Source organism: Somniosus microcephalus, chromosome 25 (genome assembly GCF_052327205.1).
Source record: "Somniosus microcephalus isolate GS21.2 chromosome 25, FLI_Smic_1.0, whole genome shotgun sequence".
Lineage (NCBI taxonomy): Eukaryota > Metazoa > Chordata > Chondrichthyes > Squaliformes > Somniosidae > Somniosus > Somniosus microcephalus.
The window spans coordinates 24,417,468-24,442,693 of NC_141011.1; the positions used below are offsets into that span (position 1 = coordinate 24,417,468).

General features: G+C 48.7%; 1 protein-coding gene across 4 annotated transcripts in view; it reads left to right on the plus strand.

Moving 5' to 3' along the window:
* Positions 1-25,226, plus strand: part of LOC147100545 (rho guanine nucleotide exchange factor 10-like protein) — a 179,007-nt gene that overhangs the window by 78,382 nt on the left and 75,399 nt on the right. For all 4 annotated transcript variants that reach the window (XM_085966906.1, XM_085966907.1, XM_085966908.1 and 1 more), the window contains exon 6: positions 20,018-20,109. In XM_085966906.1, the coding sequence (XP_085823032.1) occupies positions 20,018-20,109 (92 nt within the window). The remainder of the gene's footprint in view (positions 1-20,017; positions 20,110-25,226) is intronic.

Consider the following 25,226-nt stretch of genomic DNA (forward strand, 5'->3'; position numbering starts at 1 on the left):
GCATTTAAGTGCACTACTGAGGGAATGCTGCTTTTGAGGGAGGTGCTGTCTTTTGAATGTGACATTAAACCAAGGTTCTGACTGCAAGCTCAGGTGGATATGAAACATTCCATTCTCCTATTCAAAGAAATACAGGAAATTTTCCCCGTGTCCTGGCCAACATTCCTCCATCAACTCCCACCACGAAAAACAGATTAACTGCTTAGTCATCTGCTTTTTGTGAGACCTTACTCTGTGCAAGTTAACTACCATGTTTGCCAACTTAACAACGGTGACTACACTTCAAAAATAATCCATTGGTTGTAAAGTGTTTTAAGAGGTCCGCGGACACGATAAGACACTATGGCCTAGAAATTCAGTGTAGCCACTTTTGGGGCGGTAAAGTCGGGTGGGCGCTAAAGTTAGCGCCCGCCGGAAAGTGGAGGCCACTTCGCCGATATTCAGTAGCTTTGGCCAAGGAGTTTGGGCGAGCGCTGAAACTGGCGTTGCACTCCTATCTTTAGGCGCTAAGCCGGCGGTGCAGACTGATAACGCCGAGGCCGGGCGCAGCGCAGGTGCGGTCATGTTTTGATTGACAGCAGACACCCTGACGCCGGCCAGCTCTTAAAGGGGGAAGGGTCGACTTTGTCTGCTGCCACGCCCTGGATAGTGGAGCCCTGCAGCTAGGCCTGAACACTGCTGGTGGACCCAAATAGCGCCTGAAGCCATGCAGAAGGCCCGTGAACGAGCGCAGCGCTTCTCAGAGCATGCTTTGAGGGTGCTGCTTGGGGGTTTGGAAAAGAAAAGAGAGATCTTGTGCCCGGACAGTGGCAAGAAGGCTCCCAGGAGGCAGTACAGGAGAGCCTGGAGGGAAATCGCCCAGAGGGTCTCAGCCAACAGCGATGTCCCCAGGACTGGAGACCAATGCCGCAAGAAGTACAACGACCTCACTCGGTTGGTCAGGGTGAGTACCCTTTCCAGTGTCCTCCTCATCCTTGCATGTGCACCTCACATTATGGGCAAAGGGACCTCAAAGGCCTAATGGCCAGCCCTCCTCCCGCAGCTATGGCACTGGCATGATCATCAATAGCACTTTCTGCACTTTACACACTGGCCAAGCTATTCGACCATGGGAGGCAGTGCACACAACAACAGGGCACCACACTGGCCAAGCTATTCGACCATGGGAGGCAGTGCACACAACAACAGGGCACCACACTGTACTTAGAGGCCGTCCTTTCTCTTGCAGGCCAAGCTGGCGCAGAATCTGAAGAGCCGGACTGTCACCGGGGGAGGCCGTGTCCAGTTCCAGGAGCTCAGTGACCTGGAGGAGTGCGTGGCTCGACTCATGCGTGCCCGGGTGGTTGGCCCCGTAGCTATTGGAGATGCCGACCCTGTGCTGGGCCCCAATGGTAAGGACATGACCGTTTCGACCTCTCTCGTTCCCCTTGCGCTTCAGATCTACATCCTTTGCCACTGTCCCACCAATGCGCATAATGCCAACACTCATGCCTCCCTCGCTGACGCCCTGTCCTCACTCTAAAGCTACTCTTGTGCCTTCCTGCTTTCAGCTGGTGAGGAGGAGGTCCCTGAAGCTGAGAGTGCCAGTCCCTCTGAAGAGGAGGACGACGAGGACCAAGAGGAAGGCGGCACATCGGGGGAACCCTCATCCGCGCCAGGGGATGGCAATGGAGGGGGCACGTCTTGCCTGGAGGAGAGCCAGGGGGAAGTGTTGCAGGGGGGTGTAGCTCCTGGGCCCAGTGGTGTCCAGGCACGCGGGAAGGGTCGGGCAGCACGGCTGCCTTCTCCCCAGAGGGGGGGAAGTGTTGCAGGGGAGGGCAGTTGCTGGGCCCAGTGGCGTCCAGGCACGCGGGAAGGGTCGGGCAGCACGGCTGCCTTCTCCCCAGAGGGGGGAAGTGTTGCAGGGGAGGGCAGTTGCTGGGCCCAGTGGCGTCCAGGCACGCGGGAAGGGTCGGGCAGCTCGGCGGCCTTCTCCCCAGAGGGAGAGTCCGGCCTCCAGTCCGGAGACGGTCCTCGCCCAGGAGGTGTGCCTCCTTGATGAAATGTCCGCGGACTCGGAGCGGCGCCACACCGAGTTCATGGGGGTTGTGGGACAGTTGCCTCAGGCCATTGAGCCCCTGGCTCATAGTGTGGCCGATTTCGGGGACTCACAGGCCAGGGGTGTCGACCAACTCGCGGCAGCACAGGACGCGAGTCGAGAGTTCCTGAGTGGTGCCGTGCAGACACTGGCTGGTCTGATGCGGGCACAGACCAGGGCAGTTCGGGCACTCACTTCTGCCACACTCGCTGTGTCACGGACGCATCGCCAGGGCACCCGCCGCCCTGCTGCAGCACAGTGGTCTGGCCTTCACCAGATTGCTGCGCTTGCTGCAGTGCCAGCCCGGCTGAGTGCCAGTGTCTCTGGCGACCAGCGAGCGCCTGGCATCAGCCAGCTTGCCCCCATTGCTGCAGCCGCCACTGCCACTCCCCCAGCCAAGCTGCGACGAGCTGCTGGTGAGACTGATGCTGCCCAGCCACAGCTGCAGCAGTCAGCAGCCGGCCCCTCCAGGGCCGGACCTCGTCTAGGCCGACCCCCAAGGGCATCTGCCGTCACGCATTGTGCCCCTCAGGAGCCTTCCCCCAGCCTTGCAACACAGGGCCCAGGTTGAGGCGGAGCAACAGGTCGGGCAGGGGCCGGAGAAGCCTGCACAAGGACTCGCCCTCTCGGCACACCAAGTAGAGTGTGTTGCCAACTGTTTTTTTATATGGGGGTGTTTGTGTTCTGTATGGGGGGGTTTGTCTTGGTAAGGCCGAGGATGAAGGCCAATTGGATGGACAAGTTTTGTTATTCCTCCCCAGGTTGTGGGAGTGAAATATGTTTTTGACTGTTTTTTGGGGGTCTTGTCTGTTTTTCTGTTTCATGTGGGAAGGGCCCTGAGTTTGTTAAATAAAGCTTTTTATTTATTCAGCTTGTCCAGGTGTCATGTTTCAAGTGGTTGTTGCGTTAACCGGCTGAGGGCTTGCGGAGCGGCTGCATTCAGGTGCGTTCATTGCCACAAGCCATTCCCTGACAGGGGGCCTAGAAGTGTCGTTCAATAAGCCGCCGGCGGACGGCCCTTGGACCTTGTGGCTCCCTCCTGGGCTGGTACTCCTCCTCCTCCTCATGGTCCTCCTGCTCGTCCTCCTGAGGTGGTGGTCCAACGTGAGGTGGCAGTGCCTGAGTCCTGCGGATAGCCAGGTTGTGCAGCATGCAGCAAACGACGACGAACTGGGAGACTCTATCCGGCGAATACTGTAGAGATCCGCCGGAACGATCCAGGCAGCGGAACCGTTGCTTGAGGACGCCAATCGTTTGCTCTATGATGTTCCTTGTGGCTTGATGGCTTTCGTTGTATGCCTCCTCAGCAGGGGTCCTGGGCGCGCGGAGCGGGGTCATGAGCCATGTACACAAAGGGTAGCCCTTGTCCCCAATAAGCCATCCCCTTGGTGGAGGCTGTGCCTCGAACATGTCAGCCACAGTAGTCTGGCGCAGGGTAAATGCATCGTGGCTGCTTCCTGGAAAGCGGGCATTGACAGCTAGGATGCGCTGCCTGTGGTCACACACCAGCTGTACATTGAGGGAATGGTAGCCCTTCCGGTTGCGGTAATCCTCGGCATTGTCGATAGGTGCCCGCATAGCCTCATGCGTGCAGTCAATGGCGCCCTGCACCATGGGGAAGTCGGCGATCCTGGCAAATCCGACTGCACGCTGCTCCTGCCTCTCTAGGGTCATGGGGAAGGAGATGAATTGGTGTCTCCTTGCGAAAAGGGCATCGGTGACCTGCCGGATGCAGCGATGCACGGCGAACTGGGAGATGTTCGCTATGTCCCCAGCAGCGGCTTGGAAGGATCCGCTTGCATAAAAGTTCAGAGCCACCGTGACCTTCACTTCCACCGACAGAGACGTCCTGCACATCAGCTGTGGACGCAGATCTCTGTGAAGCAGCTGGCAGATCTCTGCAACCACCTCCCTTCTGAAGCGCAGCCTCTTAACACAATGCACGGCAGTCATGGTGAGATAGGACACCTGCTGCCGGTATTCCGAGTGGGTAAGGCCTACGTTGCCGACGCCTGATGGCCCCTCTGCGTCTAGGCATGGCTGGCCCTCTCACACGCCGTCTGCGAGCCCTTCGCACATAATGCTGGAACTGAGGGTTGGAACCCCATGCAGCCCCCATAATAAACTTGCAAACAGTGAAATCACAATGAGTCAAATTTCCAAGCTCTGGCCAGAAGCCAAAAATACCTCTCCTATGTTGTCCCAAATCAGTAAGGTCTGTTCCTTGGTCTCTGTCCAGAAATCCAAAGCACTAAAGTCATTGGAGCAAAATGGCTGGCCTTTATAGTTCTGTCTAAGTGCCCTTTAATTAGCGCTCCCCGAGGCCCGCAGGGCCTCTGCTGCGTTCCACTTCACAGTTCTTAACAGCGCCACGCCCACATTGGGCGGGCGCCACTGAATTTCCGGTTTGGGGTGCACAAACAGCGTTGCACGACGAAATGACGTCACAAGCTGCGCGCGCAGCTGAGCGGGCGCAAACACTTTGCGCCGGCGCTAAATGTCAACTGAAGTTGGGCGTAGGCGCAGATCGGCCTGCGCCCTGGCGCTAAGTGCCTAGCGCTCGAAATCTACCCCTCTTATGGCGCTAACGGCTGGCGAACGCAACTGAATTTCTAGGCCACTAATGGAAATTCTTACCTCTGTGTCTCAAAGCAACTGAAGCTCTATGGAAGATAAAATGAAAGGATGTTCTGGGAAATAATGGCAGGAGATAGTGCAACAAATCTTATTTCTGATACAGGGAGGACGAGTTTGTAGGGCAGCATATTAGAGTAACCTGCAAAATCTCTTTGGATTAGAATGTCCCGAAACCAGTTGGTGCCTCACCTGTTAGCTTGGTACGTGTGGGAGTAGTTGTCCTACCTCTCTGCTTGGTTGCAGCGTTGGATCATGTTGGTTTGAGGGTTGGCCTGTTATGGATTAAAACTAGGATTATAAACATTCCTCTTTGTGCCCACAAAACAAAGTGCTCGTTGCTGCACAGACACCTGAAACCGATTTCCATAGAGAACCAACTAATACTGAAAAACATTTGGGATAATAGGGGAGATGGTTATGCCATGGGGATGGTAGGAACAATCCTTCAGGTCAGGGAGGTAGCTGGTATACAAAAGGTCAACATTTGCTGGAGCAGTTAAAAAGCCTGGTGATTAAATTGCACACTGCAAATTCACTCTTTCATTTGACAGGTTATGAGCATGCCTGACTGCACACCTCAAGCATCAGAACAAACAGAAACACCATGGAGGGAGAAGGACCAGTTTCTAGGGCAGTTTAGGCTCGAGGCTGCTGTTATCCATTCGGACAATAATAGTCCCCACCACTTAAAACATCCACGTTTAAAATGGGCAGTCGCTTATATCGGCCAAAAAGTGAAAACCATTGACCATTTGCATTAACGTCAATTTCAAAGTTGCCGGTTATAGCGTCTTAAGTGCTCTGTTTATTTCGTTCAGAAACAGCTGAATGGGTACGGTAGCATTGGTTATGTTACTGGACTAGTAATCCAGCTGAGTTGTATACAACTAATGATCTGTAGACATGGGAATTTAAATTCAGTTAATTAAATAAATCTGGAATAAAAAGCTAGTATCAGTTATGGTGACCATGAAACTACTGGATTGTTGTAAAACCCATCTAGTTCACTAATGTCCTTTAGGGAAGGAAATCTACCGTCGTTACCCGGTGTGCCCTATATGTGACTCCAGACCCACAGCAATGTGGTTGACTCTTAACTGCCCTCTGAAATGGCCTAGCAAGCCACTCAGTTGTATCAAACTGCTACAAAAAGCTATGAATAAAACCAGATGGATCACCCAACATCGACTTAGGCACCGGATTCGGACACGGCAAAGGCACACCCAGCCCAGTTGACCCTGCAAAGTCCTCCTCACTAACATCTGGGGACTTGTGCCAAAATTGGGAGAGCTGTCCCACAGACTAGTCAAGCAACAGCTTGACATAATCATACTCACAGAATCATGCCTTTCAGCCAATGTCCCAGACTCCTCCATTACCATCCCTAGTATGTCCTGTCCCACTAGCAGGACAGACCCACCAGGGGTGGCGACACAGTGGTATACAGTAGGGAGGGAGTGGCCCTGGGAGTCCTCAACATTGACTCTGGACCCCATGAAGCCTCATGGCTTCAGGTCAAACATGGGCTAGGAAACCTGCTGATTACCAGCTACCGCCCTCCCTCAGCTGATGAATCAGCACTCCTCCATTGTTGAACTCCCCCTGGAAGAAGCACTGAGGGTAGGAAAGGCACAGAATGTACTCTGGTTGGGGGGCTTCAATGTCCATCACCAAGAGTGGCTCGGTAGCACCACTACTGACTGCGCTGGCCGAGTCCTGAAGGATATAGCTGCCAGACTGGGCCTGAGGCTGGCGGTGAGAGAACCAACATGAGGGAAAAACCTACTTGACCTCGTCCTCACCAATCTACCTGTTGCAGATGCAGCATTGACAGCTGACAGCTTTGGTAGGAGTGACTACCGCACAGTCCTTGTGGAGACAATGTCCCGTCTTTGCACTGATGACACCCTCCATCACGTTGTCTGGCACTACCACCGTGCTAAATGGGATAGATTCAGAACAGATCTAGCAGCTCAAAGCTGGGTATCCACGAGGCGCTGTGGGCCATCAGCAGCAGCAAAATTGTATACCACCACAATCTGTAAACTCATGGCCCGGCATATCCCTCACTCTACCATTACCATCAAGCCAGGGGACTAAAACTGGTTCAATGAGGAGTGTAGAAGAGCATGCCAGGAGCAGCACCAGGCATACCTAAAAATGAGGTGCCAACTTGGTGAAGCTACAACACAGGACTACATGCATGCTAAACAGTGGACGCAGCATGCATTAGACAGAGCTAAGGGATCCCACAATCAACAGATCAGATCAAAGCTCGGAAGTCCTGCCACATCCAGTTGTGAATGGTGGTGGATAATTAAACAACTAACGGAAGGAGGAGGCTCCATGAATATCCCCATCCTCAATGATGGTGGAGCCCAGCATGCGAGTGCAAAAGACAAAGCTGAAGAGTTCGCAACCATCTTCAGCCTGAAGTGCCGAGTGAATGATCCATCTCGGCCTCCTCCTGAGGCCAGATTCAATGTGGCGTCCTGGACGTACTGCTGGGTGCAGTAAGGGCGAGGAAAGCGGTCGTGTTTCCTAGCAATGGAAAAAAAAACTTGCTGCCACAATAAAGAAGGTGTGGTTGGAGGTAGTCCAAGAGGTGAGCAGCAGGACCGTTATTATGAGGACTAGGATCCAGCGCAGGAACTGTTTTAATGACCCGAGCAGCAATGTGATCAGCTGCTCTGGCATTAGGCGCCCCAATCCTCCTCCTCCTCGCTATTGGAATCTTCATCAGATGAGTGCTGAGTAGCTTGTTCCTCCTGCACCTCTAGTACTCGTTGCTGCACTATATTGTGCAGAATGCAGCACACCACGATTATCCTGGAGACCCTTGCTGGTGAGTACTGAAGGGCACCTCCAGACCTGTTCAGGCACCTGAAGTGCAACTTGAGCATACCGATGATACATCTGGTGTTCATATGGCTTGCTTTGTAATGCTCCTGATGTTCATCGATGGGGTTCCTCAGAGATGTCATCAGCAAGGTTTGAAGGGGTTATCCCTTGTCTCCTAGCGGTCACCCTTTAAGGCTGGTTCCAGGTGTGAACAGGTCAGGGATGTTGGACTGCCGCAGAATGGAAGCATAGAAACATAGAAGATAGGAGCAGGAGTAGGCCATTCGGCCCCTCGAGCCTGCTCCGCCATTCAATGCGATCATGGCTGATCATCCAAATTCAGTACCCTGTCCCTGCTTTCTCCCCATATCCCTTGATCCCTTTAGCCTTAAGAAATATATCCAACTCCTTCTTGAATATCTATCTATATATATATAAAAGGATATGTCTCTCTCTCTGTCTCTCTGTCCGGCTATACAATCAAAAGTTATAGAGCGTACCTACACATAGGGCAGTACGGTGGCATAGTGGTTAGCACTGTTGCCTCACAGCGCCAGGGACTCGGGTGACTGTCTGTGTGGAGTTTGCACATTCTCCCCGTGTTTGCGTGGGTTTCCTCCGGGTGCTCCGGTTTCCTCCCACAGTCCAAAGATGTGCAGGTTAGGTTGATTGGCTATGATAAAAAATTGACCCTTAGTGTTAGGGGGGATTAAATACGTGGGGTTACGGGGATAGGGTGGGATATGTGTTGGTGTAGGGGTTACGGGGATCGGGTGGGATATGTGTCGGTGCAGGCTCGATGGGCCGAAATGGCCTCTATCTGCACTGTGGGGTTTCTGTGATTCTGTGATATGTTATATCAAAAGAAAGCTCATCATTAGGGGACTCTTGTAGGCGTATTTACTTTTTGCTCGGACAAAAATTGTGCCGACGGTCGGACAAAAATTATGCCGACGGTATCCAAAAAACGTTCAAAATTCCGCTCATTATCCGCTCATTTGCATCGAGTGGGGGCGGGTTCGTTGTGTGTGCGGGCGGGCCATCCTACAGTTGAGTGACGTGATGATTGACCAATCCTACAGTTCAGTGACCTGACGGTTGACCAATCGGTGCATGTGTGGGCGGGCCTTATCATTCTGAACCGAGGTGAGTGGCCGCCATCTTGATTCCAAACTGTTAATTTCTTTTTCTCACTTTCTGCGTGTTTCTTTTCAAATCTACATTTCCAGCAAAAAAAAAGTTGCTTTTAAAACACACATTGTTTTTAAAAAAGTTAATTAATTTGTACATCTTTTCTCTAACATCTAGAATTTTCCTACCTTTCACTGTTTTTCCAGGCCTGTAAGCCTGGGCCTCTGTTGCTCAGCCACGCCCGAGCTAGGCACCTCCCGTCGCGCTCAACAAGCGGCTCGCGATCGCCGCCATCTTTGTGAAGGCTGGAGGGGGCGGGCCTGAGCCGAGCGTCGCCACCGCTGCCATCTTAGTAAAGGGGGGTGGGGCAGGAGTCAGCGCGCGCGACTTGAGTCCGGCTGGGCCTCACACGGTAGGTTGCGCGGCGGCGTCTCTCTCTCTGCTCTTGAAGCCGGCTCGGGCGGGGCTCGGGAGATCAGGGTTCGGCAGATCGGGGCTCGGCGGGCGGGCGGGGGGGTGCTCGGGAGATCGGGCCTCGGGAGATCGGGGGGGGGGGGGGCGAGCCTCGGGAGATCGGGGGGGCGGGGCTTGGGAGATCAGGCCTCGGGAGATCGGCGATCGGGGGCGGGGCTCGGGAGATCGGGCCTCGTGAGATCGGGCCTCGGGGGGGTGGGGCTCGGGGACTCTTCCCCTCCTTCCCCCCTCCCCCTCCCCCTTCTTCCCCCCCTCCTCCCCTCCCCCTTCTTCCCCCCTCCTCCCCTCCCCTTCTTCCCCCCCTCCTCCCCATTCTTCCCCCTCCCCCTTCTTCCCCCCTCCCCCTTCTTCCCCCCCTTCTTTCCCCCCTTATTCTCCCCCTCCCCCTTTCCTCCCCCCTCCCCCGTCCCCCCAGTCGTGCTCTCTCTTCCCCCCAGTCTCTCGCTCTCTCTCTTCCCCTCAGTCTCTCGCTCGCTCTCTTCCCCCCCAGTCTCTCGCTCTCTTCCCCCCCAGTCTCTCGCTCTCTTCCCCCCCAGTCTCTCGCTCACTTCCCCCCCAGTCGCTCGCTCTCTTCCCCCCCCAGTCGCTCTCTCTCTTCCCCCCCCAGTCGCTCTCTCTCTCTCTTCCAACAACAACATGCCCTCAAAAGACCCTCGGCACCGCCGGGCACTTTAGCTAATATTTAATGAATTGGCTTCTACTGCCTTCTGTGGTAGAGAATTCCACAGGTTCACCACTCTCTGGGTGAAGAAATTCCTCCTCATCTTTGTCCTAAATGGCTCACCCCTTATCCTTAGACTGTGACCCCTGGTTTTGGACTCCCCGACCATCGGGAACATCCTTCCTGCATCTAGTCTGTCCAGTCCTGTTAGAATTTTATAAGTTTCAATGAGATCATCTCTCATTCTTCTAAACTCCAGCGAGTACAAGCCCAATCGACTCAATCTTTCCTCATACGTCATTCCTGCCATCCCAGGTATCAGCCTGGTGAATTGGCAGTTCCCAGGGAATCTGGAGCAGACCTGCATGAACCTTTTTTTGTGGTTGCACACTAGCTGAACATTGATGGAATGAAAATCTTTGCGGTTGACAAATGCTCCTGGTTGATCGGGGGTGCTCGGATTGCCATGTGTGTACAGTTGATAGCACCCTGCATCTATGGGAAGCCAGTCAGAGACGCAAATCTGAGTGCCCGCTCATTCTAGCTATTTTCATCACGGGAAGTTTACATACCTCCCAGCCCTGGTCAACAATTTATCCGTTACCGGCCTTATGCATTTATGTGCAGCCAACTGCGAAACCCTCGCTATGTCTTAGGTAGAGCCCTGTCAGAAATCAGAGGCAAAGAAATTGAGGGCTCTGCTGACTTGCACAGCCAGTGGTAATGCAAGGCTACCAGGTCCAGCAGGCAGATGTCTGCAACCACCTGATGTGACAATCTCTGCTTTCGGAAGCACTGCTCCTCCGAGAGGTCAAGGAAGTTGAGCTTGTCTGTAGGCCCAGTTAGGTTGGTAGTGTCTCCTGCGACCTCAACCCCTCTGTTGCTCCCTTCTCTGCTGGTCACCTGCAGCTCCCTCCACAGCACGTCACTGCCGCTGCTGATGCTCGTCCTCTTCCTCAATGGAAGTTCAATCAAAAGCAGCCATGGCACCACTCATCCCGATGTTCTCTGTGTGAACACCTCCAGGTTGTATAAATAAGTCTTTCACAACTACTCTCGCCAAACTGTTTCCCAGAGAGAACTGAGAAAGCGGCTGTGAACACTGAACCTTTATTCACATCTGGCCTCCTGACCTTCAAACAACCCGATAAAGTGCCACTCAATCTTGCCTCCGTTTCACTGACTAGTTTCTCAATCCACGGTTCTGGCATTATAGGAGCTTGATTTAAATATGTTAATGACGGATCCGCCTCTCCACGACGGGATACTCTGATATCCGCCACTGTAAAAATGGAAACGGGCGCGTGCGCGGCGGATTAGGGTCACTTTACATGCATTTGACCATTTAACCCCATACGACCCTCTCCTGCCTGTCGTGGGGAGGTTAATGGCTGCAGGGAAATTTTCTTAATCATCTGTCATTCCTTTAGCAACAGGACTAGGTTAAACAAGATGTAACACATTCTGGAATGTTTAGGAATGCACTCCTGGTACTCCTCATGAAAGCTGTTCCTTGCTAGCATTTGGCCTGTATCTGTAAACACAAGAGGGTGAGTGCTGCACCCTGACTGGTGTTCTGGTAGGCCTCAGTGAAACTTGAAGCCAGTGTTAGAAGTAATAGTTAGATGGTCAAACATGCTTGGCCTCCCACCCATTATTACTCTTGAAGCATTTATCTTTTTTGTTACTGTTCCTCCAGACAGGCTTTTGAAGTATTATTTTATACCTTACAAATCACCTGATCAATCCAGGAGGATTGCCAAAACATCCTTGCCCCCTAAAGTTACAGGCAAACCTCCCAATTAACACTGTTTCAGACAGGCAACGGAGATTGATTCCAGGAGGTGGAGATGATGTCGGTGTGTACTGCTCTGCTTCCCCACTGTGTCAGTATCTGGAGAGTTTTGATTTTAACTTCAGAGCTGTGACTTGTTTGGGTGGGGTAAAGCATGCTTCAGATGCTTGGTGTGCAACCTATGTGAGGCTACTGTTGTTATGTCAACCAGGTGCTGGCAAAGGGTCAGAAATAGTGGATCAGATTTTGAATATTATCTTCTGGTTTAGTATCAGGGAGTACATGACTTTCTCTGACCTGGGCTATCTTCCATGGTGCCTCAATCCATAACACATCTTCTCCATCCCTCCTCTTCCAGCATTCCGAACGGACCATTCCCTCCGTGACACCCTGGTCCACTCCTCCCAACACCCCTGGTCCACTCCTCCATCACCCCTGGTCCACTCCTCCATCACCCCTGGTCCACTCCTCCATCACCTCGGTCCACTCCTCCATCCCCCCCAGTCCACTCCTCCATCCCCCCCGGTCCACTCCTCCATCCCCCCCGGTCCACTCCTCCATCTCCCCCGGTCCACTCCTCCATCCCCTCCGGTCCACCCCTCCATCCCCTCCGGTCCACTCCTCCATCCCCTCCGGTCCACTCCTCCATCCCCTCCGGTCCACTCCTCCATCCCCTCCGGTCCACTCCTCCATCCCCTCCGGTCCACTCCTCCATCACCCCCGGTCCACTCCTCCATCACCCCCGGTCCACTCCTCCATCCCCTCCGGTCCACTCCTCCATCACCCCCGGTCCACTCCTCCATCACCCCCGGTCCACTCCTCCATCACCCCCGGTCCACTCCTCCATCACCCCATGTCCACTCCTCCATCACCCCATGTCCACTCCTCCATCACCCCATGTCCACTCCTCCATCACCCCATGTCCACTCCTCCATCACCCCCGGTCCACTCCTCCATCACCCCCGGTCCACTCCTCCATCACCCCTAACGCCTGCTCTTTTCCCGCCCGGCATCTTACCATTGCAAGCGCAGAAGATGCTACACGTACCCTTTCACTTCTTCCCATACCACCGTCTAGGTCCTTAAACACTCCTTCCGGGTTTTACTTGTACTTCTTCCAACCTAGTATTCTGTAATCGCTGCTCACGATGCGGTCTCGCTCTACATCAGGTGACCAAACGCAGATTGAGTGGTCGCTTTGCTGAACACCTCTGTTCTATCCGCAAGTGCGACCCTGTCGTTGGCTTCCTACACTGTTCCAATGCAGCTTAATGCAAGCTCGAGAAACAGCATCTCATCTTTCTACTAAGCATTTTACAGCCTTCTGGCCGTAACATTGACTAACAACTTCAGACTTTAACCACTGCTCCCATTTCCTCTCAGACAGCAGGTGCTGATAATGTAGGATGGTGCACTAGTGTTTTCGGGAATGGAAGAGGTTGCGGACTGGTGTCTGGGATGGAGCTCTTCTGTCGTTATGCGGCCAGCGGGGTGGTCTGCACCCCTGGTGTCACCTGCTTTTTTTCTTCCACCATGTTCCCGGGTCACTGGAGCCTGATTTTCCATGTTTCGCTCAGCCTCTGCTATTCTGCTGTAACCATTCACACATCCTCTGGGTTTTGGATACATCTTTTATTTCTCTAATTTCTCTCACTATTGCTTCCTTTTGTCTTCCACCATTATCACTTCTGTCATTCAATCATCTGCCCTCCATCTGCTCACAGACTATCCTTTTCTTTCTCCCCACCTGATTTTTCCCTGGCTCTGTTCCTCCATCTAAACTGTTCATCTTCTGGTTCTGATGAAAGGTCATCAACCTGAAAGATTTCCAGCATCTACAGTATTTTGCTTTTTGTTTTATTGATTGACTGGATGGGGGTTAATTGTTAATGGGCCAGTAATTCCTGTCCCAACACGTGAGTACGGACGGGGTACTCACGCGTGGGCCCGGAGGAATTGCCGGTTTTCAGCATGCACAGCGCATTGGTTGCCCAGTGCTCACATGATCCCAGCCGGCTCATCGCACTAAGTACGCCGCTGGGTCACGCACGCACTGCGCAGCAGGACCTGAAGCGGGCCAGTGACAGGAAATGCAATGCGGGCCATAATTGAAATGTCAGCGCGCCGGGTAAGTGCACATCGGGGGCTTGCACGCGCGGCAAGCCCCCGAACCTAATTTCTGGGCCATTATATTCAGCACCAGTTTGAAGTGAGATAAAATTGATTTCATTTTGGTACATTTGCTGGTATTTTTTTGAAAACTTCACAATTTTGGTACTCATCAAAGGTGAGGGGAGTGAAATAGTTTTCCATTATTTCAACCATGCAGAGTAAACCTTGCTATGGAGATCCAGATCAGGGACAGCACGGCTTTGATGTAGAGTAAATTTCAACCCACATTGCCCCTTCAAGCACTCCCAGGCATGGCATTGCACGGTCAGATGCAGAGTAAAGCTCCCTCTGCTCTATTCCAATAACGTACCTTAACTAACCTGTCCTTAGAAAAGTGCCCCTTCTGCATTTCCATTTCCCACACCAGTCATCTTGTGGCATCTCTACATCAATTTTGTGTTGTCTATCCATGCCCATTGGGTTGGGATTGCCTCAAAAACATTTCATGTGGGACCTTTACAATCAAAATTGCTTGTTCTTGCACATCAGTGTAACATGTGTGGTATGCCTCCAGTGTGAATATTGGCTAGTATTGCAAGACCACCTTGAGGTAGTCTCACACCTCTTTGGTTTAGCATCAGTACAACTGCAGCCATTGCAAAGCAGTCCGTAAAAAGGAACTTCATTTTTCATGTTTTTAGTGCCTGTGAAAAGCTGACTCAATAATCTTAATTGGATGCATGTAAGACTTCCATTTCCCTCAGCCAGAGGATGGTTCAGTGGCAGTAGTATAACTTGGCTCTACATACCCCATGTTGCTCCAAGCATGTACCAGTCTCAAACTGGTACCAGCAGTATAAATGCACCTTAGTGAGTATAGCAGTGACAATGCAATGCATTAATACTCACTATTCAGGAGAGAGATAATTGTGGTAAATTCTATTAATAGTATTTGATAAGGGAAAATGGGAATGATATCAAAGAGTTAATCCCTTTGCAAATCTGCATGTGACTTCTGACTCTTAGGCATGTCTCGTCACTGTGGCACTGGCTCCGCCCCAGCAACAGTGAAAACACAGGAACTTAACTCCTTGTGCCAGATTGGTTTGTTAGTACCAGGCCAGTGTGCGTGACTGGATTCATGGAAGGGATTTTTAAAGAAAAATTCTTCGCGGAGAAAGGGATAGAGGAGAAACACCAAGCAAGATTGTGTGCGTGTATGTGAAAGAGAGGGAGAGCGTGAGGTGGATTTTTAATTCTTTCAGTAGCACTATGAACTGCAGGCGTGAAGCCTGCAACAGGTATGCGGCGAGTATTTGTTGTTTCTCGGGCTGTTGGTAGTGGTAGTTCAAATTACCAAGTAAGGGGTTCCACGGCGGAGTGGATCATATCTTGAATATCGTGGCTGTGCTGTAGACGTACATTACTACAGGTTCATTCAACCATGTCATGTGTCTAATGCAAAGCCACCTATCAGGAAAGACCTCAAGTTTAGTAAGGTAGGTTTTAAAATTAAAAGATGATTTCCTTTAATTTTTCTCTCACCTTTTTATTTTACTTCCTTTCCTTTCTCAGGAACACACTCCTGCAATTTACTATTGCTCAAGTGTCTCTATGAATAAGATATTAACCCTTTGAATGCAGCATTTTCTTTCTGGTTTACAGTAACAATTGCATTTTCAAGATATTCGATTTTTCTCTCCTCCCTCTCCTGAAGGCATAAGCTCATGGTCATGGTTCCATGGATACCAGTCACCCTCCATTACTTCCCACCCCAGTGACCATTCTTCATTTGTGAACCTAGACAATGGATGATGACAGGCTATTCTCCTTTGGGATGCAGCATAGCTGAGTACAATCCTGTTCTCATCTGACCACCAAATATTTGCACTTTCCAGTAGAGTCGCTTGATAGCAAGCAGAAAAGAGAATATTAGCCAATTTCCCTTGCCTTGCCCAGGGATGCTGAGGCTGTGCCACTACCGCCCCACCCCAGCTGAAATAAGCTAATTTAGCACAGACTGGGGATCGAACCGTGGACCTTCCTGGACTGTATAGCTCAGTACGACACTAATCATTGCACTTACGAACTGACTATTTCTGCGCATACCTAAAACAGTATGACAGATTGCTGTAGACTTTTATAGAAACAATCTGCCCCAATTGGCTTCAGTAACTGTCTGGTGCAGTATCAAGCCCTAAGTCTAGGAAGGTCCCAAGTTTAATGCTACACCTGGGCTGAGTTAGCTGATCTGACCAGGGATGAGGGACTTCAGTTATGTGAAGAGACTAGAGCAGCTGGGATTGTTCTCCTTAGAGCAGAGAAGGTTAAGGGGCGATTTTAATAGAGGTGTTCAAAATTATGAGTGGTTTTGATAGGGTAAATAAGGAGAAACTGTTTCCACTAGTTGGAGGGCTGGTAACCAGAGGACACAGATTTAAAATAATTGGCAAAAGAACCAAAGGGGAGATGAGGAATTTTTTTTACACAGCGAGTTGTTATGATCTAGAATGTACTCCCTGAAAAGGCGGTGGAACCAGATTCAGTAGTAACTTTCAAAAGGGAATTGGATATATACTTGAAAAGGAAAAAATTGCAGGGCTTTCGGGAAAGAGCAGGGGTGTGGGACTGTGGTAAACCACTGTTTGTATTCCACTGTGTACATGCCTGGACATGCCTTGGCTGACTCCTCCCACAAGTCCTAGTATAAAGGTGACTGCTCCCCAGCCCTTTGTATTTCTGGACCGGTCGACCACTCGAGGCAGACCTTCATTCTTTTGTTAATAAAAGCCTTTAGTTACTCTCTTAACTCTCAGTCTTTTATGAGTAATTGATAGCGCATCAGGGACTAATTGGGAGCTCTTTCAAAGAGCCGGCACAGGGACGATTGGCTGAATGGCCTCCTTCTGTACTGTATCATTCTATTCTATCTCAGTTGGGGTGATAATCGCACAAATCAGTGGGAACAAAATCATATTTCCAGGGGCATGTAGTTATGATAACAAACTTGCATCACCAAACGGTTTGAGTTGATCCTCCTGGCCTAAGAAAGTACCCACCAGGTCACCTTTTGTTTTCAGTTGCATGTCAAGGCATGGAGAGAGCTCTGCTAAATATCTCCACTTGCGAGGTGACAGCTCTACACATTACTGTGTTGCATGCCAGCTATCCCTCATCCTGTTAGTCTCCCTAATTCAGACACTCAATGGCCCAGAACTTGGTGTCGGGGGCTTGCCGCCCGTGCAAGCCCCCGATGTGCACTTACCCGGCGCGCCGACATCTGAAACCTGGCCCGCAGTGGATTTCCTGTCAGTGGCCCGGTTCTGATGTCGGCGCGCTGTGCTAACCTGACCCAGCGGCGTAGTTAGTGCGATGTGCCGGCTGGGATCAGGTGAGCACTGTTCAGCCAATCGGGGGAGGGGAAACTTCATTCATAAGTTTGAGAGTAAGAACTGTCAAACTCATAAAAAGTACTGCACCCCAAAACACTACTTAAACTTTAAATAAAATTTTAAAAAACATCCCAATCATTAAATTAAGTATAAATAAGTTTAAAAAAATAATTTAAACAATTTATTTTTTTGAAAAAAATAAATTTTTAATAAAAAGGGTCTAAAACTAAACTTACCTTATTGTAGATTCTTTAAAATAATAAACCTGTGGAAAAAAAAATTCTAAATTGCACTAAAACACCACTTACCTGTAAAAATAAATACTTACGTGTGCTTTTTACAAGCGTAAAGACCGGAGGCCTTTACACATGCGCAAATCCCCAAAACAGAGGAAATCCAAGACGCACGCGCTGCCCCCTACAGTGCACGCGCTAGCCTCTTCACCTCTTGGGTTAGAGGAGAGGAAATGCCGGTTTTCAGCGCATGCGCTGTGCATGCTGAAAACCGGCATTTCCTCGGCCAGACGCGTGAGTACCCCTTCCGTACTCACGCGTTTGGGGAGGAATTACTGCCCCATTATGTTTGACAGATAGGACATATTTTCTATTTTATTCTAAGATTAAAGCCACGCAAACAGAAGGTTTGATGGGATCAATGAGCTATGAGTTACAACACACAGGACTGACTTTTTCCTCAGTCTTTCTTTCCTCTTACAATCTGCAAAATTTTAAAACAGAATCTCAGTACCATGTAATAGAGCTTGATTGATCTTCTCTTCTATTTGCTATTTCACCTAGGTTTGTTAAAAAATCTCATTGACAAGCTCCTCTGATGGCACAGCACTGCCAAATATGGTCCTGGGAAGGTCCGAGGAATTATTCCTGGTTTTTGCTTCAAGTTTGAATTCAAGCAGAGCAGCAGATCGGTGCTAAATAATCATCGGTGTTCCCGGGCCAGGAATTCTGGTCCTGATCGCTGATCCAGTGACCCCTGCTGAAAAGGACATTGGTTAAGGACAGGATGAGGCTTGGCTGTGAAGCTCCCCATTGCCAAATAGCTTGCTAAGATTCACTGTCTAGGCTCCCACATGACAAATGGGAAAGACACCAGAAGGTTGGCAGACCTAGTGGACTTTAGCCCAGCATCAGTCCGCATCTAGAAGTGAGGAGCAGAGCAAAGCAGAAAAATGCCAAAGTTTGCCAATGTTTTAGCTCATGAGAAATTACCTCAGAAAATGTGTGATGCTTTGCAACCGTTCTAATACAAGAAATGTTGTATGCCAGTCACATGACTAGTAAAAGAATATTCCAGTGTTGGAGGTTACATTCTAGATTTTGTACTACCTGAACTTTGAACTTATGGAGGGAACAGGAGAGGGATATGTATTAAGGAGGAGTGAAATATTTTCTTTAATTTAAGGTTAACCTTCCGAATTCAGTGAGTATCCCACCATGCTCCATTCGGTATTCCGTGTATAAAACAGTGGAGGGCATAAAAGTCCTGTCTTCTAATTTTAGTTAAAAGAAAAAGTCGATCTAAGGTTAAGCGAGAACAGCACCTTTATATTCATAACAACATTTGTTATAATCTGTGGTAATAGTAACTTACTCCCGCGGATGTGCTTTGATACTTCCCATTAGTGAGCTGACTCCCGACTTGCTTTAGTTGGGTCTGCCTACCTTCTTGGAAATCCCTTGAATTCGAGAGATCATAAGTGCAGTTCTGGTATTGTAGAGTGGCCAAACATGGCAGAAGCTGGTCTGGATGATACAGTTCCAATTGTGTGCTATCAGTTAGATTTACGTGATGTGCTATGGTGGGCGTGTGAAGTTTGTATACTGTGTCTATTTGTACTGTTAAATCTGTCCAAACTTGGCCTGTGTCCGAAGAGAACTGTAAAACACTTATCTCATATTTATATAGCATCTTATCACATTTCTCAAACATCCCAAAGCACTTCATATATAATCAATTACTCTGAAGTGCAATCACTCTTGTTATATCAGCAAACATGGTAGGCAGTTTGCACACAGCAGAGGTGAAGTAGTGGCGATAACAGGCCAGTCACTATTAGTGGGAGTAATTTGAGCAGCTAACATATTGCACAATGTTAGTATGTATTGACTGTATCCTGCCTGTAATGACGCCAGTATGCCTAATGACAGTTTTGCGGTTTATAGTTTGCCGTGTGGCTTAGTGGATAAGTGCACCACAAGGTGTAGTAATATGCCATACATACCAGAAGGTCCAAGTTTGATCGCTGAGTTAACTGATCTCAACCAGGACAGAGATTGCAGCACTACAATTGTTCTCAGAGCTCCAAGATTATGGGAAAAAATATCAGCCAGTCAGCCCCCAATCGGTAGCTAGTGATACCTTCTGGAAAGTGCACATATGTGGACATTAGGTGAGCACAGGTTTGAGTCGGGCGATAATAACTTCCTACCTTCGAATAGCCTGCCAACACGCAACAGTTCAGGCTTACATGTGAAGAGTGGCCATTTGGGCAAAGTACCAGAGCACTGTGAACACAATAAAAAAAAAGAAAGACTTTCATTTATATAGTGCTTTTCATTACCTCAGGACGTCCCAAAGTGTTTTACAGCCAGTGAAGTATCTTTGAAGTGTAATCACTCTTGCAATGTAGAAAACACAGCAGCCAATTTGAGCACAGCAAGGCCCCACAAACAGCAGTGTGATAATGACCAGAGAATCTTTTTTTTTACTGATGTTGGTTGACAGATAAATATTAGCCAGGACATGTGGAACTGTACCCCAGTATAAGAACGTTGAATAAAAACAAACAATGGGTTTATTTCATGTAATAATATTAGTACAGGCCATAGTCTAACATTGAGTACCATCTTATGTGTTGCCTCCTTGGCTTGTGTTTCTAGGGGTCTTTCCACTGCCCTGTGCAACGAATCTAACAGCAGCTGTGAGACCGGCATCGAAGATTTATCCTGGAAAGAAAACATCCTGTATAACGGTACGATGTCCTCAGTGTGTGCTTGTGTTAGTGTTCCATGCGCAGTGGTAATGTGAAAAGCAAACTTAGGACAGCTGCAGGAATTGTTTCTTTATGTAGATGGTGATAAACATCTGGATCAAGGCTGGTTGAGGCCAGAACAGTGGTCTTTTAATAAACTGCTAAGATTCTGTACTGAGAAGATGCTAGGGTTGTTTTTTTGAAAGGATGAGATCAAATGGGCTGAAAGACCTTCTTCACTGAACTAGCCTTGTACTCCTGTGCATCCCTCATCCTGTACCCCCATCAGCGACACAACTTTGGTGCTACTGCATTTCAGCTCCCTCATATATTATGCACTTCTGTTTTGTATTATGACTCAGTTTACGAGTGGAGCAGATGTTGTGGGTTTGTTAGAGTGGTAACCTGATTTATCTTTCTTCAGCAACTACCCTACACTGAACACAACCAGGCTCCATTTAATACCCAACTCTTTATAGTTCTTTGCATAACACATTTTTTTGGGGGGGGCGGGAGTGTTCTTTACAGGATGACACCTGCAGCGAGATGCAGAATTTCTTCAGTACAACTGCGCAAATATTCACCAGACGATTAAGAGAAACAAGAAGTTACACCTTTCGCTGTGGCTCACTGGGAGCGAGTCCCACCTTTAATCTGTTCAGTAAGCGAATAGAATCTGTGGAGCTTGTTTTTTTTTGCCATAGCAAACTGTTTTCCAGTTTGCCCCCCTCCCTGTGAATGTGCTGAATCACAGCAGGGTATGGTGCTACTATCACTGGCAGCCCTCCAGTATCTTTCCCAACTGGCTGTTTTTGTGTGTTGCGAGCCCAGAAAGTGAGATTGATGGGCTGTTTGATCACACAGGACATCAGAGCTGAGCCCTGATCTGTACTGGTTGACTTTTATTCTTAAAAGCGGTTAATTGTAGCACCCTACTCCTACCCGGGCTGAGGACAGCTAACTCAGAACAGACTAGGAATCAAACTTGGGGCCTTGCTCATCCGAATGACTCACCTAGACTGGGACATGCACGTGCCCACTCAGCTGTCAGGGATTTCCTGAATTAAGTAAAAAGTATTTTGAGCACTGAAAGGAATTCAACAGCTATAAATAAAGAAATGCACATTTTTTTTATTAAGTTAATTTGAAGAGCTCTGGTTACTGTTGTGATAGATAAAAGTTTAAGGACGAGGGTCTGCATTTTATCCTGGTCAGTTTACTTTTAAACTTGGCAACAACAGCCACATCCAGGATTCTTCTCCTGACGCTAATGTTGAAACCAGCAAGTTATCCGAAAAGGGACATTACCAGGTAACCAGGGACATAGCAGCAGAATCTACTGGCTTGAAGCTGGCAAAAGGGATTTTTACCGGGGTTTTGTGGATCTCATTCAGTGATTCTTTCCGTCTCTGAAAATGGAAGAGCCAGGGGGCTTGTTAGTCTCTATAATCAGGCCCACTGGTTTACAGTGACGGAATAAGTTCAATTCTATTTTTATTACATGGGCTTTTTACCGGATCAAGGTTGGTGATTCCATCCGATTTACATGAAAACACAAAACTAGTGGCCTTGGCTGTGACTCTTTTTTTATTTAAAAAAAAGAGCTGTGGGATAGTTTGACAGCTCAGTTGGTAAATACGCAATGGAGAAAATAGAAGGGTAGGGAGAAAAAAAAAGAATGTGACAAAGTGTGATTAAAGACTTTCTTGGACCAGCCTCTGTGCTGGAAGTTGCTTTGCTCATCAGGTTTTGATTTCTAACCTCAGAGAGCTAAAATTGCTTCTGTAGAGCAAAATTCCCAAGTTACTTCCTCTCACTACTTCCCTATTGAGGGCACCAGAACAAAGTAGGGACATTTGTAAAGAAGTGCCCAACAATTCGAGATATAAGCTACGGAATGTAAAGCTTTCTTCCATTTCTATAATCGAGGAGTTCTCGGGTCCAAAGAGCCCCTGGGTTGCAACCTGCTCTAATCAACATCTTGTGCAGTGGCCACTGGGGTAAGTTTGCGCTGTAGCAGAGGCTTGGCACAATGTGACCGGGCAAGGGTAAAACTTTCTTTACTTTGCAGAAGTGCACGTAAAATCTGACAGAACTGCAGCAGTGTCTACCAGATTACTCCGAATGATCTGTCACAGATGTCTCCTCAGGAATGTATGGTGACAGGATGGTTTCTAAGTGCTCACGGTGTTGGTGAAAATACTGAGGAGAAAATTGAAGGTGTTTTTCCTCTGCTTTCTGGCCTCACTAGACCACAGACCTAATCCCAGGCTTCTGGCTGTGCTGCTGTTGGAGCAGGCACTATCAGGTGCACAAAAGAGGTGTGGTAACAAATGCCTTTCCGATTTAGTAGTTTATTTTTCATCTCCCTCCCAGTGGACAGCACCTGACCTCTGCTTGGATGGGACCAAAGACAAGTGGAATGGAGGCAAAAAAAATTGAAAGGCTGTTTTTTTGCACTACTTAACAACTGGTTTCAGAACAGCACTAATACAGGTTTGGGAGCAACTTGACAGCCTTTAATCTTGGTTGCAGCTGGTGTAAGGCATGAGGTGACCTGGGGAGTGGGGAAGGTTTGGATGGTCATGTTTAACCAACCTTATTGAATTCTTTGAAGTAACAGAAAAAGTTAACAAGGGCAATGCAGTGGATGTGGTATACATGGACTTTCTGAAGGCCTTCGATAAGGTGTCACATAGAGACCAATGACAATGGTCAGGGCATGTGGAGTCAAGGGCCAAGAAGCAGAATGGATTGAAAGATGGTTACAAAACAAAAAACAGGATAGAAGTTAAGGGAAGATTCTCAGACTGGCACAGTCTCACAGGGATCCGTGCTTGAACACTGTTGTTAAACGTATACATAAATACAGTAATTTGGACTCGGGAATTGGAGGTATGGTGCCAAAATTTTGCAAATCATACCAAACTGGGGGTGGGGAGGAGGTTATAGCTACTAATGTGGAGGACTGCACCAAAACACAGGAAGACATAAACAGGCTTGCAGAATGGGTGAATAAATGACAAATGAAATTCAATATAGCAAAGTGTGAGGTGGTTCATTTTGATAGAAGGAATAATGAAGCCACTTATTCCTTAGAAGGTAAGAAACTAAATGGGGTAGAGGAGCAAAGAGATCTGGAAATAGAGACACATAAATCGCTAAAAGTAGCAATGCAAGTTGCTAAGTCTATAAAGAGTGCAATCAAAGTACTGCAGTTCATTTCTAGAGGAATAGACTCCAAAAGCAGAGAGGTCATGTTAAATTTATACAGAACCTTGGTTAGACCACACCTGAAGTTCGGGGCTCAGTTCTGAACAAAAAGGATCTTGAAACATTGGAGAAGGTGCAGAAAAGATTTACAAGGATGTTACCAGAATTGAGAGGATGCAACTTTGAAGAAAGTTTGAACAGGCAGGGGCTCTTTTCTTGGAAAAGAGAAGACTAAGAGGAGACCTGATAGAAATCTTTACAACGATGAAGGGGTTTGCTAGGGTGGACATGGAAAAATTGTTTCCATTTGTGGGTAAGTCCAGAACAAGAGGGCAGCAATACAAGACAGCCACTAACAGATCAAATGAAGAACTTAGGAGGAATTTACACAGAGAGTGGCGAGAATGTAGAACTCACTGCCACATGGAGTGGTTGAAGCAGAGAGCATTGATGCATTTAAGGGGCGGCTTGATGATTACATAAGGGAGAAGTGACTAGAGCGATAGGGGGGCAGGGTAGGAAGAGATATTTAAAGTGGGAGGAGGCTTGTGTGAAGTATAATCACCGGCATAGACCTGTTGGGCTGAATGGCCTGTTTCTGTGCTGTAGCTCCTATGTAAGGGTGATTCTCAAGCTCTGGTTATCCTGTGCTACCAGTTTCAGACAAGCAGCTACAAAGTACCATCCATAGCTGGCAATACCCACTTAAGTTCCCTTGGCCGTGAATCATACTTTGGGTGCCAGGAGAGAGATCGGCAGTAAATGTTTGGCTATTTTGAGAGTGCGGGTGGCGGCATCCACATTCTAGTAATACGTAAAAAAAACCCCAACATCTTTCATTCTAAAATACCCAGGAGGTTCAACAGGTGGATTCTCACACTGCTGCCTTCTGAGTCACATCGGGACCAGACTCTGGAATTATACGGTTACTTTTGTGTCGCTATGAAGCTGAAACCACTTTGAGGCAACATAAAAGTGGCTGTACCTTTACCCTAACAAACTTCCCAGCGCTGCCAACACTCACAGTTCTCAAATGGTGCCTCGCTCATTGACACTACCTCAAGGTTCCAACTGCATTGCAACTCGCAACTCTTTTTAAAACTTTTTTGTCTGGACGGCACACGTATTTTTTTTCTTATTCGAATGGGACGTGCAAAAAATTGGCTGCGGGTCCCTCAACAGCAGCAACTTAAATATTATAACACTAGAGTGCATGTGATGAGCTTGGAAGGCAGACTTTCTGGTTTAACAAGATTGATGTAGACCTAAGTTGGCTGTTTCTTGTATCAAATACGTCACAGAATGATTTCTCTGTGGGAGGGGGAATGTTGTCTGGCGGGTAGCTGGCCAGGACTGATTAATGGAGGCATGAGATGGATGAATAATTTAGATTTTTGCAGAACTTTCATGCAGGAGAGTAAATGGGTAGTCCAGAGTCTTTAATAGGGTAGATTTCATTTGGTCTGTGCAATAACTAGGGACCTGATGGATCGAATAGCTTTCCCTTGTTGCATGCTTTCCAGTATTGTTATGTAGTGTAGTGTGCTGGCTCCTAAAGTTAGGTGAGTGATGACTAAGTTTCACAAACTTGTGAAACTTGCTCTGGAACTGGTTTGCTCTCTTAAGGTAGACTGGCCTAGGCCTACTTTACTTCTCTCAATCAATCTTTCCAACTGACCTTTTTTCTCCCCCAAGGGACGTCTAGATAATGGGTGAGGCCAGAGTGTAGGCCATCGCCAAGGGGCAGCATAGGAGGGAATCGGCGAATGATACAGCACAGAAGAAGGCCATTCGGCCCATCATGCCTGCACTGGCTCTTTGATAAGCCAGTTAATTAGTCCCACTCCCCTGCTCTTTCCCCATAGCCCTGTAAATTTTTTCAGTATTAATCCGATTCCCTTTTG